The 14,784-nt window shown below is 40.9% G+C and overlaps 2 protein-coding genes across 6 annotated transcripts in view; one reads left to right on the top strand and one right to left on the bottom strand.

The window, feature by feature from the left end:
- LOC117937288 (synembryn-A) overlaps positions 1–5,577 on the top strand; it is a 6,780-nt gene extending 1,203 nt beyond the window's left edge. Inside the window, exons 4-14 of one of the 2 annotated variants that reach the window (XM_034861132.1) lie at positions 932–949; positions 1,064–1,153; positions 1,258–1,853; positions 2,123–2,258; positions 2,724–2,912; positions 3,028–3,122; positions 3,584–3,731; positions 3,871–3,966; positions 4,093–4,237; positions 4,640–4,919; positions 5,089–5,577. In XM_034861132.1, the coding sequence (XP_034717023.1) occupies positions 932–949; positions 1,064–1,153; positions 1,258–1,853; positions 2,123–2,258; positions 2,724–2,912; positions 3,028–3,122; positions 3,584–3,731; positions 3,871–3,966; positions 4,093–4,237; positions 4,640–4,919; positions 5,089–5,218 (1,923 nt within the window). In that variant the 3' untranslated portion in view covers positions 5,219–5,577. Of the gene's footprint in view, positions 1–931; positions 950–1,063; positions 1,154–1,257; positions 1,854–2,122; positions 2,259–2,723; positions 2,913–3,027; positions 3,123–3,583; positions 3,735–3,870; positions 3,967–4,092; positions 4,238–4,639; positions 4,920–5,088 lie in introns of both variants that reach the window. The other variant, XM_034861131.1, reaches the window with a different exon arrangement.
- Positions 5,578–7,115: 1,538 nt separating this feature from the next.
- irf3 (interferon regulatory factor 3) lies at positions 7,116–14,146 on the bottom strand. Of its 4 annotated transcripts, none has more exons than XM_034861165.1 (11): positions 13,932–14,146; positions 12,920–13,086; positions 12,565–12,736; positions 12,069–12,142; positions 11,919–11,979; positions 11,700–11,765; positions 11,335–11,568; positions 10,999–11,089; positions 10,159–10,448; positions 9,668–9,786; positions 7,116–7,376 (listed from the first exon to the last, which is right to left on the bottom strand). In XM_034861165.1, the coding sequence occupies exons 2-11, from the start codon at positions 13,082–13,084 to the stop codon at positions 7,263–7,265; spliced, it is 1,386 nt and encodes a 461-aa protein (XP_034717056.1). In that variant the 5' UTR covers positions 13,085–13,086; positions 13,932–14,146; the 3' UTR covers positions 7,116–7,262. The 4 variants fall into 4 exon arrangements, with proteins under 4 accessions (XP_034717056.1, XP_034717054.1, XP_034717055.1 ...); XM_034861163.1 differs by having other exon boundaries at positions 11,335–11,580; XM_034861164.1 differs by having other exon boundaries at positions 11,700–11,768.
- Between the last annotated feature and the right edge of the window lie 638 nt (positions 14,147–14,784).

Consider the following 14,784-nt stretch of genomic DNA (forward strand, 5'->3'; position numbering starts at 1 on the left):
ACACACACTCCACACTCTGTCTGTGATTAGTAATTGTGCTGTATCAGTTGTCCCTGATCCTCTCTCCTTGCATGCTCAGACATACTGAGCCCCGACTGCATAACCAACATACTGCATATTAATCTATTCAACATGTTCAGCTATATCATTTGCAGCCATTATATCTATCTATCTATCTATCTATCTATCTATCTATCTATCTATCTGTCTGTCTGTGTTGATTTTTCTGTATGACTGTCTGTCTCTCTGTCTTTCTAATCCATTATCTTTATGAAAAAAAATTGTTTTATGTAAATCTAATAATTTAATTTTGTATCTAATTTAAATTCCCTTTTAGTTACATTTAACTTATGATTAAATTAAATTGCCTTAAATATACAGTAAGTCAATTTGTACTTGATTCAAAGTCAGTTAACTTGTTTTATTTTAGAATTTCAGTTTCAATTTTAATTTATTAATTTATTTAATATATTTTTCATTTATTATATATTCTATCAATTATTTACTTTGATTACAGTAAGTTAAATACATTTTATCTTATTGATTTGTAATTTACAATATGAATTATTTAATTGTATTTGTTGCTCTTTTAATCTAAATCTATACGCATGGGTAAATATTTCAGGTTCACTGACACAGGCTGCTCACCTGTCAATCACTGTAGAAATCGTGGGTAAATTAAATCAGAAACACAATGTCATCCTTAGCAACGGGGTCAACCCCGCCCCCTTTGTTTTAGTTAAGTAAGTTGTTTGTAGCTATTAAGAAGAAACTTTTGTGCCAGGAACTAATGGTTAAAACTCCTAATGGTTAAATACGACACTTTGTGTAACATGGCCCTTTACATGGTGACACACACATGCACTGATACTATTCTCTCTCTCTCTTCTGCTGCGTTGCTCACTGAAATCGGATTCTCCACCTCTTAAAGCAACAAAAACTAGACGAGGTACGGGGCTTTCACTGTTTGTATATAATGTTTAAATGTTGCTTTTGTTCGCATGCAAGAGCCTTCATAATAAACGGTATTTGATCATATTTGTTCTTTGCCCTGGTGTACCAGTTCAGGAAGAATAAAGTGAGGGATTACATCGATTCTGACTCTGACTGTGATGAGGACGACCAGGAGGATCGAGGCCTCATCCTTAGACAGGTGCCTGACACTGTCACTTTCTGCTTGCAAAAAGGTAGGCCTGATGTCTTTTTCTTGTTGCAGAATGTAGTTAAACTAAATATCTGTTTTGTTACTGTCCTCAGAATTTAGCTATGGTCCTGATGAGGTTCATAAGAACAGAAGTTGAATGCCATCTGTTAAGAGTGTCTCTACGCACCCTGAGAATCCTCTCCAGAGACAAAAAGGTCCTGGGCCCCTTGGTGACCGACAGCGCTCTGCTGACCCTGGCCAAACTAGCCGGGCTAAGCACAACTGAAGCAAGTGACGCCCCCAGCGACCCCGACTCTGATTTCTACGATAACATAATCGCTTCTCTCGCTGAGGCCAAAGTGTTGCATTGTCGCTCTGACCAGGACGAGGGCGAAGCCAATGACCAAAACAAAGAGTGCTCCGATGAGGACGCCAAGAGTGACATCAGCATCGCCAACAGCGGAGATCTGGAGAGCATTAGCGGGTGTGGCAGCCACAGGCCCAGCTTCAACGAAATGCACAGTAGTGGCATCCATTACAAGGTGCTGGAGAGAGGGAGGAAGGACCGCCGAGAGAGCAAGATGGATGGGGAGGAAGTACAAGAGGGGGTGTTGTCAGGAGAGGAGGCGCAGAGAAAAGAGGCCATGAAGGTGTTGTGTAATGTGGTGTACAACAGCACCTGGGCACAGGAGAGGTTCAGTGCTCTCAGGTGGGCTTCCTCGCAACAATCCCAAAATACTGTTAAATTTAGCTGTTGACTTTGTAAACATCACTCTCTGTTTTCTCCCTGCATATACGGGTCAAATGTAGACAGTCCTGAATCACCCTGGGGTACTTGAAGTGTAGCTGAGAAAATAACTGTGTATGGCTAATCTCAGTGACACTGTTATTTTCATTTGTCAAAATAACATTTAGTTTGGCTTTTGTATTAACCAGCAAACTCCCAGACAGCCAACCTCTTGTTATTTTCTCCATCAGACTCATGTGTGGCCTCACAGAGCGTCTCTCCTCCAATGTCAGTGGCTCAGCTCCCTCAAGTGTTCGCTTCTATGAGCTACGCCTCATGTTCCTCATCACTGCGCTACGGCGAGAGCTCAGCACTCAGCTTCGACAGGTAACATACAGAGTTACTCTATTAACTATGGAGGGAATTTAATATAATGCTAGTTATGAGATGTGGTAGATCATGTAACAGTCCCCTAAACAATGGGGCGCCAAATGTAAAAATTCAAATACAATTTCACAGTGGATATATTTTTATGATTAAGCTCACTTTTGTCACATTTAGCTAATTTTTCTCACATTTTAGGAAGAAATTAGTGTTTGCAATTGTCAATAATGTGTTTAAGTAAAATAGTAAAAAGGTAAATGTTTATCCTAAATGTTAAATGTTGTTCTAGACTAATATCAGTTTTAATTGTGAGAAGAATTAGCTAAATGTGATGAAAGCAACCTAAATAATCCAGATATATCCGCTATAATATTGTATTTTAATTTTTTACCCCCCCCCTCCCCCATATTAAATCTTCTTTTCACAATCATGCCACCTTAAGTTTTCTGCCTTGTGTTGCTATTCCAGGAGGGAGGTGTGTCCATCTTCACAGCAGCTCTGGAAAGCTGCCTGGAGGTTGAGTGGAAGGAGCAGTACGAGTGTGTGCTGAACCCAGCAGCACCCCCCATCTCACTGGAAGCCTCTCAGTGTATCATAGAGATCCTCAAAATCCTCTTCAACATCACCTACAGCACCCACAGGCAGGAGCCAAGTGAGGTCAGCGACACTGAGGCCATAGTAAACCAAATAGATTGGCACCATAGGCTGTAAAGATAAGATTGTAACTTAGTGTGTATGAAGAGATGACTGAAATGATCTTCTACTCACTCAGGATGACGCAGCTCTGTACCGACACCTTGTGGCAATCCTGCGTCTCTGCCTGCTGAAGAAGTGTCTGCTTCCCGACGACACCGATGAACTGCAGGGGTGAGCATGCACCAAAGTGAGCTTGGATAGGAGGGAAGTTGCAAGGACAATCATCCTCCATCATCATCATCATTAATAACAACAATGCAGATGCATTTGAAGTTGCTGAACTTTTCTCATTCGATTTCCGTTTAATTTTTCATTTCGGTTCAAATGACCTTTAGTGATATACATTTCATTCCTGTTTTCCATTTTATCTTTACTGTTAAGGATTAATTATCTTTATAAAGAAGAAAAAAAAAGATTATGTATCAGGGATGATTCGTCTAATGTTCATGGCTCATTAATGTATATATATAGACATTTTGTAATGTTTAATTCTGATCTCAGCTTGATTTGTAGTATATGTTTGCAGTTTTACTATCTATAGAATTGATATATTAATCCATCATGCTGAACTGAACCCAATACTTTCACTCTGTTATCGACTCTCACTCTGTGTTCCTGTTATCTTGTCTCAGCCACACAGTCAACCTGTTGTCAGCGCTGCCTCTCCAGTGTCTCGATGTGCTGCTGGTGCCGCCTCTGCAGCCCAACTCGGACCAGTGCAAGGAGGTCAACATGGACTGTGTCCACGCCCTGATGCTATTCATGGAGAGACGCCTGGAGGTGGTGAGACACAAAGTGAAATGCAGAGAAGTTGGGAAAAAGCTCAAATAAAGAGTTTGCGCCTAAAAAACGTTGAAAGTTTGAGTTTTGCTGATTGTTAAAACAAACCTGAGGCGTTCCTTGTTTGTTTTCTTCTCAGGGTGATAAGATGAAAGAGAAGCTGACACCAGTCCTCAATCTGCTGACAGAGAGCTGCAGAGGACACAGAGAAACACGCCATTACATCAGGAAACATGTAATACCATTACCCCACAAACCATGACACCTCTGAGAAGGCTTCGTGCTTCTCACAATAATTTGATTTTAATAGAAACATATTCAAATGTTCAAAACAAGTAAAATTATGTTTTCTCGCCATTAGATCCTCCCTCCTCTGAGAGACGCATCACACAAGCCGGAGGAAGGCTCGACGGTGAAGAGTCGTCTGATCCGTCTCATGACTCACATGGATACAGACCTCAAACACTGCGCTGCTGACCTCATCTTCGTCCTCTGCAAGGAAAATGGTAAGTAAACACATTATCACGGTTTTGAAACTTTGGGCCCTCCACTAGAATTCCAAATACATTTGGGTGTTTTTTTCTTGACTGCACAACATGCATCAGTATAGAAGAGGGTTAGGGCCATAAAAATGTATTGAGATCTGAGTTTAAAGTCAGAATTCTGGAGAAAAAAAAAGTCGGAATTCTAACTTTAATCTCAGAATTCTGATTGTAAACTTAGAACTGAAAATAATTCTTTCACATGTGGCCCTAATCGTCTTCCGTACATCAGTGATTCCCTGTGGTGTTAAATATATTGTTTGTTTTCCTTTCTGCACCCACACAAATACATACAAAATATGTGCAATCAATGAATGGTTTTCATCACTGATCATTTTTGATCATCACTTTTACATCTTCTTCCAGTGAGCCGCTTTATCAAGTACACAGGTTACGGCAACGCAGCGGGCCTGCTGGCCACCAGGGGTCTGCTGGGCGGCCAGGGCTCCAGGATCTTCACCTCTGATGCCCAGTACTCCAGCGACTCGGACTCGGACACCGAGGAGTACCGGCAGGTCAGAGATCGCATCAACCCGGTGACGGGGCGGGTGGAGGTGGAGCAGCCGGACCCTATGGAGGGCATGACAGAGGAGGAGAAGGAGGAGGAGGCCAAGAGGCTCTTCATGCTCTTCAACAAGCTGTCCAGGTACGATACAATATATAGTTCACTAAAGGTGTTAAAGATATAGGAGAGACTGAAACCGCTGACACTAGGGTCATGTGCGGGCTGAGAGCAGACAACTATTCAATAAGTACTATGAGAACAATGGTAATTAATAAATTGTCCATATTTTTCAACCCTCATTTGTCTCCAGAGAAAACATTATCCAGCCAATGGGCGTGGATCCAGAGGGAAGGCTTGTCCCAATGTTAGATTCCCTCACTGAGGAGGGGAAGTCTGGGTTAGAGGATGACGGAGAAGCAGAGGAAGGAGAGAAGAACTGACACATCCGACAACAGAGACCAATCCACTTATTCCATTTATTGATGTTCTTTTGTAAATGTCACATTTGCAATGTTCTAATGTTAAATTAAATGAAATGTGATGTAATGTAATGTAATGTATTGAAAAACATGAATACAGAGTGTAGTTCTCACCCAAACTCAGTCAGTAAATCTAAAACTAAATGAACTCAAGAAAGGCTATTTAAGCCCTTTTTTTTCATTTCTACTTCTTTGGATTCAAACTAATAATATAGAGCAGGAATACGGTCACACTGGTTTGAGTTGAATTGATAGTAGATCATAGTAAGGAACTGATTTCACTTTTGTCAATTGTTTTAATAAAGTCTTGAACCCTTATATTTATACTGATATTGTGTATTTTAATGAATAGTTTCATTCAGTCTCTTCTATAGGCTTCATCTGATACACACACTAATTGGTTAGCTGTGATCCTTCAGTAGAAGATGAAATCAAAATCTTCACAGGAGTCTCTAGTGTGTTGCTGTACATAACTCTCAGATTGTGCTCAGGTGTGTGTGCATATTGTGCTAAAACTGTCTCATGTAATACAAAATCCAAGCATCTGCACATTTAAATCAACTTATACTCCAGTGAATGACAGCAGCAGAATCTCAGAAAAATAAAAAAATCTCAGAAAAGTGGATTTAATTCTCAGAAACACTAGCACCAATAACATCACTGATTAAAAAAATGTTCCTGCCTGATGACTCTGATTCAAGTCTCATTAAATGTAAAAATACTTAAATAGATTTAAAAGCACATATTTATGTTTAAACCTACATTGGGTAATTTTTTCAGTTGATTCTAAGCAAAAAAAAACGTTCTTTCACAAATATTTGCTCATTCATGTGTAAGTACTTCCACCAGCTAATCAAAATATTCTCGTAAGCATCAAATCTGCCATTCAGAATCATTCAGAATACATACGAGCGAGTCGCTTCATTAGTGAAATTAATGAAACCAACCGGTGCTGCCTACACCGTGTTATCCTCCTGCTAGCGTTAGCACCTAATAGGCTTAAACAGGGCAATATTTAACTGTGATTTTAGCCTCTTAACATGTTCAAAATGCCATTGAAAGTGCCTACCCATGTGAAATCAGGGCGCTGGTTCAGCTTGCAGCCCACTCACTCTGACATCTCGCCATTAGTGCATGAATAGGTCCTGAGCATGTGTGTGTATTTCAGGCCTGTGTGTGTGATTACTAACAAAGTGTGTACACAGAGTGTAAATTGTAATTTCCCCACGGGGGATTAATAGACAAATTAAAATTAAAATTAAATTATGATTCCTTCCGAGTGAACACAGTGAATTTGACTGCTGTAGATGTGAAAGTAATGCATAAAAGTTGTGCTAATTCAGCTCTGTTTAGTTCCTGTGTTGAAACAGCAGTTAGAGAGCTTAGGGACCGTCTACAAACACCAACAAGTTTTCATTTTTCTCTCCACCAACAGCACTCCAAATTTACAGACAACAGAGCCACGTGTTGGAATGGACCGGATTTCTCCTTTAACCAAAGAGGGACATACCTCTGAATTTCTGCCAGGGGGAGATTACTCGCCGGCCGGCAGATTTGAAAAGCCTGTTGAAGATGGAAGATCACATCTATTCTCGAGGACACGTAAAGCAAAAAAGACAATTAAAACAATAAAAGGGACAGGCAAAGCAACAAGATCAAAGTTAATATTGGAGTGGCGAGAACAGCAGCATGTAAACGATGGAGATACTAAGAACTGATTTCGGTTTTGGCCACGTTTTCTTAACACATCCATGAATGGGAAGGGCTAGAAAGTAATATCCAGTTGGTTTTCATATACAATTTTACCGCTAGAGGGGAGAAATTGTAACACAATGTAGCTTTAAACACGGTACAAACTGCACCTTTGTGCAGTACCAGCAAATGTTAATACCAGCCTTATTATTCTATTTGCTGTAGTAACATGATTATTTTTGAGATGTTCTTGTCGAGGTTAAGTTTACGAAACAGTGTAAACAATGACTTTCTGCAGTCTAAGCAAAGTGCGTCAATACATCTCCATCATCTCTTCAAGGGACATCTGCAGCTCCATCGACTGCAGGGATGAGGCGCCGCCTTCAACCGCCATATTCTTCAGTAGCTCCATTGAAGTCAGGACCACCTGACACAGAACAAGAAAAAAAGGCGGAACAGAAAGTCAGATGTAATTGTTATGACTCGGCTCTTAGGCCACAACAATTAGAAGGCATGTGAAGTTTTAAAATGATCAGCTTCAGACCAAATGTCTTCTGTTCTTCAATTATGGCCAGAAACTTATTTTTGCAGAACATTCTGTTGTCACAGTAAAGTTGACATTTTGGATATAAAATGTCCTCACATTAAAATCTTTGAATCCTTTTGGACATTTATGTGAAATGTTGTTATAATTAGAGAATGCAATCTTGAGTTATGGCCAGAAATGTGTTTGGTGAGGTCACAGGAGGTTTAACAGACTCTAACCCTGATCTCTGAGTTGATTCACCCCGAGATGGGGAACTCTGAGTTTTCGGTTCCAGAACAGCTGATTAGAGTTGGTTCAACCAACTTAGAGTAGCTTCACTCGGAGCAAAAGCGCTTGCACCACCACTATAAAAAGGCAGTATGAATGAAGCCATGATACTATGATTTACCATTATAACAAGCACAAACAAACTGGTCGGCGGAAATACTCATGCATCATATTTTGTAAAAAAGCAACACAGGAAAAGAGAGAGAATTTGCGTGGGAGAAAATTGCTGCTAGAGTAAATGTGTAAGTTCCAATATAGTGTATTAATAGCTTATTTAATTTAGTTATTTACATAAGATTACTGGTGAAATGGTATTTAACCTATAATCTATTTAATATAGTTGCAATCCTGCAGGTGAAAAAGTTCTAGGTACTGAGGCTGCAGAGCCATTGTTAACAGAATCATAATCATAATATCATAATCTTTTATTTCAAAGGGTTTACATCATTCACCTGCAATATTGTGAAACTCCGTTTTAATGGCGCTTACTGGTTTGTGTTCAGGAAACACTACAAAAACGTTTAAAAAAAAACGTTTCAGAGCAAGTCATATTCATCTTCTTCTTCTTTACTAATATGCTCCGCATCTAGTCTGGTTGATAGTCAATAGATTTGAGATTGAGCGCTGGTCCGGGGAGTCTGCTATGTATTTTCTCGGCACAAGAGGCGTGACCAACGGGCATAGTTCAACTGAGTCTGTACGCAATTGGATAGTTCTTCAACCAATCAGATCGACGATCTGCTGCGCTTTAGTGGCGTTCGGTGGCCGCTATGTAGAATGTAAACAAGAAGCTGCTTGATCGCTTCTCTATTGTCATTGTGTTAAATCCGCCAATAGCTTGCCAGGTAGATAAGCCAGCTTGTGATTGGTTCAATAGGTATCTGGAAATTAAGATACATCTATAGTCAGAACCTCAATATCATCTCACAATGTTCAGTATGTTTAACTCCCTGCAAAGTAATACAGCTTCTTCATCATGGGATTGTCGGCAAAAGGAAAAGCCATATTTTGAGTAAACACACGATTTATAGTCTGCCTAACACGGTTAATAAACTGTTTTTTTATTCATGCAGACAACAAATTGCACTCAAATGCACTTGATAGAGCCTGAATGAATGAATGAGGAAATGAAAGAGTGCTGTGTCAGAGGGAGATGACTGAGAGAAGAAAACCTGCTCCCGACCATGTTAGGTTCACAGGCTCAGTTACCATAGTAACTCACTCTGAGGTTAAGTTACCTCTCCTTCTGAAACGAGTTAGAGTTACCCCTCTCTCTCAGGTTTGATTAACATCCCTTTCTAAAACAGAGAAACCCAGAGTTTCCCTCATCTCAAGGTTAACAGACTCAAGAGTTTTCCCTAAACCTGCTTTCTAAAACGGACCCACGCTGCACTGCGGCCCGGCCGCCCAGGTGCAGGTTAAACTAGCGATGCCTCGGCAGAGTCAGCAGAGAGAATCACACAGCATACACAGGACAGCGGGGGGGGCATCCCACAATGACGAGAATGAAAAAAGCGAGATGGCAAATTTGAGAAAAGCTACTCAATTTTGAGAAAGCCGGTGTCAAGATGTTTTCTTTAAAGTCCCTTTTTCATTTCTCGGCATGCGCTGCTCTGTAGAGGCTCTGGAGCAGAAAAAACTTGTACACCCGAGGGATCAGCTGTCACCAGCAGCTTTGTTCTCCCGGTGCTATTAATCAATACTGAGACAAAATTGCTTCTTAAAAAGTACGTCTGACTACCGCTCCATTGAGTGAGAAATGTAGGGTGTCTGATCACTCATGAAATTTGATAGAGGTGCAGCATGTGGAGCAAGAAAAAAAAAAACGTCTAAAATACTGCTTTACGGTCTGTGTGTGAGAGAATACTCTCTGAGCATTTTAATAATTCAAAAGGTACTCTCACCTCCACTGTGATGAGTTTCTTCTCCCAAGGCCTGTTGTCTGAGTCAGGCCACTTCTCACCGAGGCAGAAGAACAGGGAGCACGGAGGGGAATTTTTCCCATCAATGAACTCCAATATGCCTAAAGGGAAATAGCAATCAATCACTAATCATGCAAACATAATAATAATAATAATAATAATAATAATGTATCCTTTATTAATCCCAAAAGGGGAAATTCCAATTTACCCTCTGTTGTTATTACACATATGGGCTGTGGCTGCCCATGGAAAGGCGCCCAGAGCAGTGGGGGGTTCGGTGCCTTGCTCAAGAGCATCTTGGCAGTGCCCAGGAGGTGAACTGGCACCTCTCCAGCTATCAGTCCACCACCATACCTTTGGTCCATATGTGGACTTGAACCAGCGACCCTTTCCCAACCCAACTCCCTACGGACTGAGCTACCCCCAACATGCAAAATACAGCACACAAACCCAGAATTGTTCCTTTCACCAACCTCGCACAAAGTCCTTGAAGTGGTATATTTGTTGAGGCTCCAGTTTAGAAATCTCTTGTGGCCGCCTGCTGCTGTCAAACTTGGAGAGGCTCCAAAATGCTTTGATTTCGCCCAGTCGCTGGCCGTAGACCACATGGCCTGACACCCTCACGTCCAAACCATCGCCCAGCTTGTCTAGGATGCGTTGGGTCAGATTGGCTTGGGTATGATCCAGCATGGGTCCAGGGCTTGGCAGAGAGACCAGGGTCAGGCCTGACTCGTGATCCAAAACTGTCCCCTTGAGTTCAGGCCTGATGTGAGGACAACATTTAGTGGTTTGATTTTAAGTTGAAAGGCGGGTCATATAGCCCGGCAGAGCCCTGACAACATTAAAGGAACAGTTTGACATTTTGGGAAATACAATTATTCACTTTCTCCGGTTAGGGTTAGATAAAATCATGACTGGAAGGTAAATATGTAGCTACAGCTAGGAGACAGTAAGCTTAGCTTAGCACAAAGACAGGAAACAGGGTGAAACAGCTAGCCTGATGTTGGTTAGCTTTAAAAGAGCTGGTAAGCAGATTATGTTACCTCTGGCCAGAGTCAGCCAGGCAAGCTGATTCCCATTGTTTCTGGTCTTTATGCTAAGCTAAGCTAATAGGCTCCAGCTTAATATATACCGTACAAACACAAGAATGCTAACAATCTTCTCATCTCTCACTCTCAGCAAGAAAGTAAATAATGTGTTTCCCAAAAGACTAACTATTCCTTTAACTGTGACAGTCAATTTGAAGCCAAACTGGAGATATTGAACATTTGTTAGATGTGTTCCCTTTGATAAAAGCTTTATTTCGATGTTACCTGTAGACTAAGCGGATTCCAACTTCATTATGAACCTCCTGCTCAGACACCATCACCCCTCTGTAGTACACTAATATCCTGAATTGAGTCTCTATGGATTCAGAAAGAGGAGAAGGATAAGAGAAAAGACATTTAACAGTTCCACTCTTAACTGTATTACTGTTTATATACATTACTTACATTGCAAATCGTGACTGATTTTATTCATTTTGACAGGCCACATTATTTTAAAAGCCTTATTGAAGATATTAGATGTTGATATTTAGTGAAGGAATCATTTTTGAATGTCTGTGTAAAATAAACATTTCCATTTTACAGTAACATCCATCAACCTACTGAAATTCTCTCCATAACTGGTTTGGGTCATTGTATGTAGGAACTGCTCTGCCAGATGCCCATCACAGGCCCCTCCCATGGCTCCCTCCATTGGACGTGCCGGTTGCTCAGGCAACCCAGCTTCACCGACTGAACCCTCAAACATTACTGGATACTGCTGTTGCCCAGGCAACGCGTGTCCACCAATCACAACTGGGTTTTGGAGCTGTTGTTGCTCCGGAGGAGGCTCAAAGCCTGCGTTGCCTTTTGTGGAAAAGTTGGAGAAACAGAAAGAATGTATGGAGGGAAAGTCCCTCTGATACGGTTATTTTCTGCTCCCAATGCAGCAGGGAGGAGGAAATGATGAGCAGAGCTGATAAGCCTACCTGTTTCAGGGCAGATGTTCAGTCCCATTAGACACTCCTGGAGAATATCATGGTTGGCAGAGGATTCTGCTGGCAAATTTGAGTTAGTTTAGAAATATTAAGTAATAAGGGATTCCACATTTCTAGCTATCAAATGAATTGCCATTTCTTGAATATTAGGATAAATGTAGCTTCTGAGATACAAACAGTCATGCCAGTAGATAATTAATAGTCCTTTACCTGAAAACACAGTGTCTTCTGGAAGATAGAGAGAGCCATCAAAGCATGGGATGACCTGCCTCTAAGATATCACAGACACAATCATATAGTTACACAGCATTTACATTTTGCTTCCCGTGTTCCTACAAACACACAAGCACGGTCGCTTACTTCTTGTGTAGGAAGGGGATAATCCTCAAACAAATCGGGGTCATCTTGGTCCTGAGATCCGGCAGAAGAGGTAGCTTTGAGAGTGAAAGAAAAAAAACGTACTTAGTTTAGTTGCAGCTTGCTATCTTTTATTCATTTACTCGCCTAAGACACATCTCTTTAATCTGATAATCCCCTTCACAAATGGTATTGGCTCTGGATTTGCATATAACTGTGACAAATCTTATCCACAGAAACATGAATTCCAGATTTAAATGTATGGATGATAAAAAGTAATGTGGGGTGATCAAATATGGCCACACTGACAGAAAGGCACTATCATTTTTTTATATCCATTTAATGCCAGAGAAAACATGTCACACACACACATCTAATTACACGTGGTAGTAGGTGATCTTTAGTGCAGTTCATCAGAGGAAGTAGTGTTTTTTAACTTGCCTGGTGTATACTACGATAAAAGGTCAAACGGTGATTGTCTACAGACGTGGATCCTCACCTCCTGATGGTGACTCGGCCGGCCAGCGAAACACTTTATGGGGGTTAGCAGCGTCGTTCTTGTTGTCAGAGACCATTTTAAAGCCTTTGGCTCGGAGGGCGCTGCGGAAGTTCCTCTTCCAGACCGAGGGGTCTCCATGAGCCCGGCCATTGCCACTTACCTCTGCCCAGGCCTACAGTGAAGACACAGGTTGAAGACAAGAAGCAACACATTATATGAACAGCCTATGATCCCATATACAGTTTGTGATTACTTAATATTAATACTAATATGTTTTATCTGTAAAGCACTCTTGCCAAATCAATCCCAAAGTGCTCTGTTCTACCACACAGTCTCTGATATTTTTAATGATAACCTTAAAGATGAGGATGTCCGTGTCGGAGGAGTCCTGTCTCAAAGCATGTTTCCACGGGATGGCGAACTCTGTCCTGTCCAGGTTTGTCCAGTGGACACCGGGATACCTTTCGCTGTCAATCTTGGTCCGCAGCCACGGGACGAGCAGTGGTTTCGAATGAGACATTTCTGCAGGAGGAAGAAAAACTTTCAATTCACCAGTGTCACCATGCAGCGCTGCATTCAGCATCCCTGATCATCAGTAAGACAGATCGTCATAGTTGAATAATGTTGGTGGACGACTTATTCACGTGCTTCATTTCAATAAAAGTAGCTGGGCCAGGCTGGATGTTTACTCACCGTAATTATTGATATGTTTACTATTTATTATAGGTTTATATTAATGAATATAATGTTTAGGTCCATCTTAAAACAATGTGTCTAGCCTGTAGATGACACTATTTAGTCATTTTACATCTGGATTCATGCAGAAAGAAAGTAACCAACAAATAGTAGTAAAAGGGGAGTAAATAAAATACAAAGCAACTTCAATGCATGTTTACACATGAATTTGTACCTAAATTCTGCAGTCGTATGGTGCAGCTGGACAAATGTGCTTATTTTGGCAATTTCTGAATTGCAAGAAAGAGGAAGCAGGCGAAGATGAGGCCAGGTGCGGTTCAGCACTCACTACTCCAGATCCTCGATAGTTATTTAATAGGCCTACTTGTAATCAATTCAATTAACAATTAACGAGGATATACTCAGGAACAACCAAAATGTCTAAAACTGAACACACCATGAAGAGTAGGCCCATATATTGAGCAGCCCATGTAAACTCCCCCCCCCCCCCCTATATGTAAGGTAGCCGATCATTAAATATTCTTGTGATTATGTGTGACAAAAACCAACAGCTGAGGAGTTGCATTGGCCTATCTGTTCACAGGTTTAATGGTTGTCAACAACTTCACAGGATAAGATTTACAGTCACGTTAAATGTTCTGACTGCTCTGATAAATACAAAACTCTCCTACCTTTCGCCGGTGCGTGTTGATTTCAAGTGAAGTCGTTTTCAGGGGGAAGAAAAGTCAGAAATCTGATGCAGGAGGATGTCTGGAACTAAGACCTGAAGGTAGGTGTCATTCAATCTCAGCTGTCAATTGATTAAATACCGTCAGCAGTCCGGCTGCTTTCTGTTCTGAGGGGTTTTCTCGTGAAACTCCTGAGTCAGTTTCGTTTTCTGTGTGTGACGTCAGCAAGTTTTGTAATCCCGCTAGGGGGTGTCAAAGACGCGTCAAGCGACACCTGAATATTTCTATACTTATGGAGGAGCCTTAATAACATGATGCAGCCAGTTGGCTCTTTGCATGAATGTCTGGGACTTCGCCATACAAGTCATTTTTCAGTGTTTTTTTGCTGGGGGTCTCAAGTTTCCACGTAATCTTGGTGCAGATTGAAACAGGACCCAAGTTGTGATGTCACAAATCACGTTAGTAGGGTGCGTGTCTTAAAACTTTAGTGAGTATGGAATGCGCATGCGCGCGCTTTGTTCTTTGCAGATTTTATTTGTTTCTCAAATACAGGAGTTAATGTACAGAAGGACAAAGAATTTCATCAAGAACTTTACAATATTTACACACCTTTTTTTCCTTTTTTATGGAAAATTAGATTGTTTTCAAAATAAGTCATAGTATGCACAAACATCAAATGATAAAATGAAATGACTATTTCCTCTTTAAATACTTATTTATACTCCTTCCTCCCACATGGGAAATGGATAGTTTACTTCTTTTTCTTTGCACCTGCATGACTGATGATTGAACTGAAGCACAACAATGTTAAGTTTCAAATAGATTCTCCCCATTCTCTTCTTTTTTTCTTTTCCCC

The sequence above is a fragment of the Etheostoma cragini genome, chromosome 21 (genome assembly GCF_013103735.1).
Source record: "Etheostoma cragini isolate CJK2018 chromosome 21, CSU_Ecrag_1.0, whole genome shotgun sequence".
NCBI classification, from domain to species: Eukaryota; Metazoa; Chordata; class Actinopteri; order Perciformes; family Percidae; genus Etheostoma; species Etheostoma cragini.

Excerpts from the sequence above, each read along its gene's own strand:
- irf3 (XM_034861162.1), bottom strand. The coding sequence starts at position 13,084 with ATGTCTCATTCGAAACCACTGCTCGTCCCGTGGCTGCGGACCAAGATT. Across the intron at positions 12,737-12,919 it reads CGGACATCCTCATCTTTAAG|GCCTGGGCAGAGGTAAGTGG; the intron begins GTTATCATTAAA and ends TCTTCACTGTAG. Across the intron at positions 11,090-11,334 it reads CAGTTATGGAGAGAATTTCA|AGACTCAATTCAGGATATTA; the intron begins GTAGGTTGATGG and ends CTGAATCCATAG.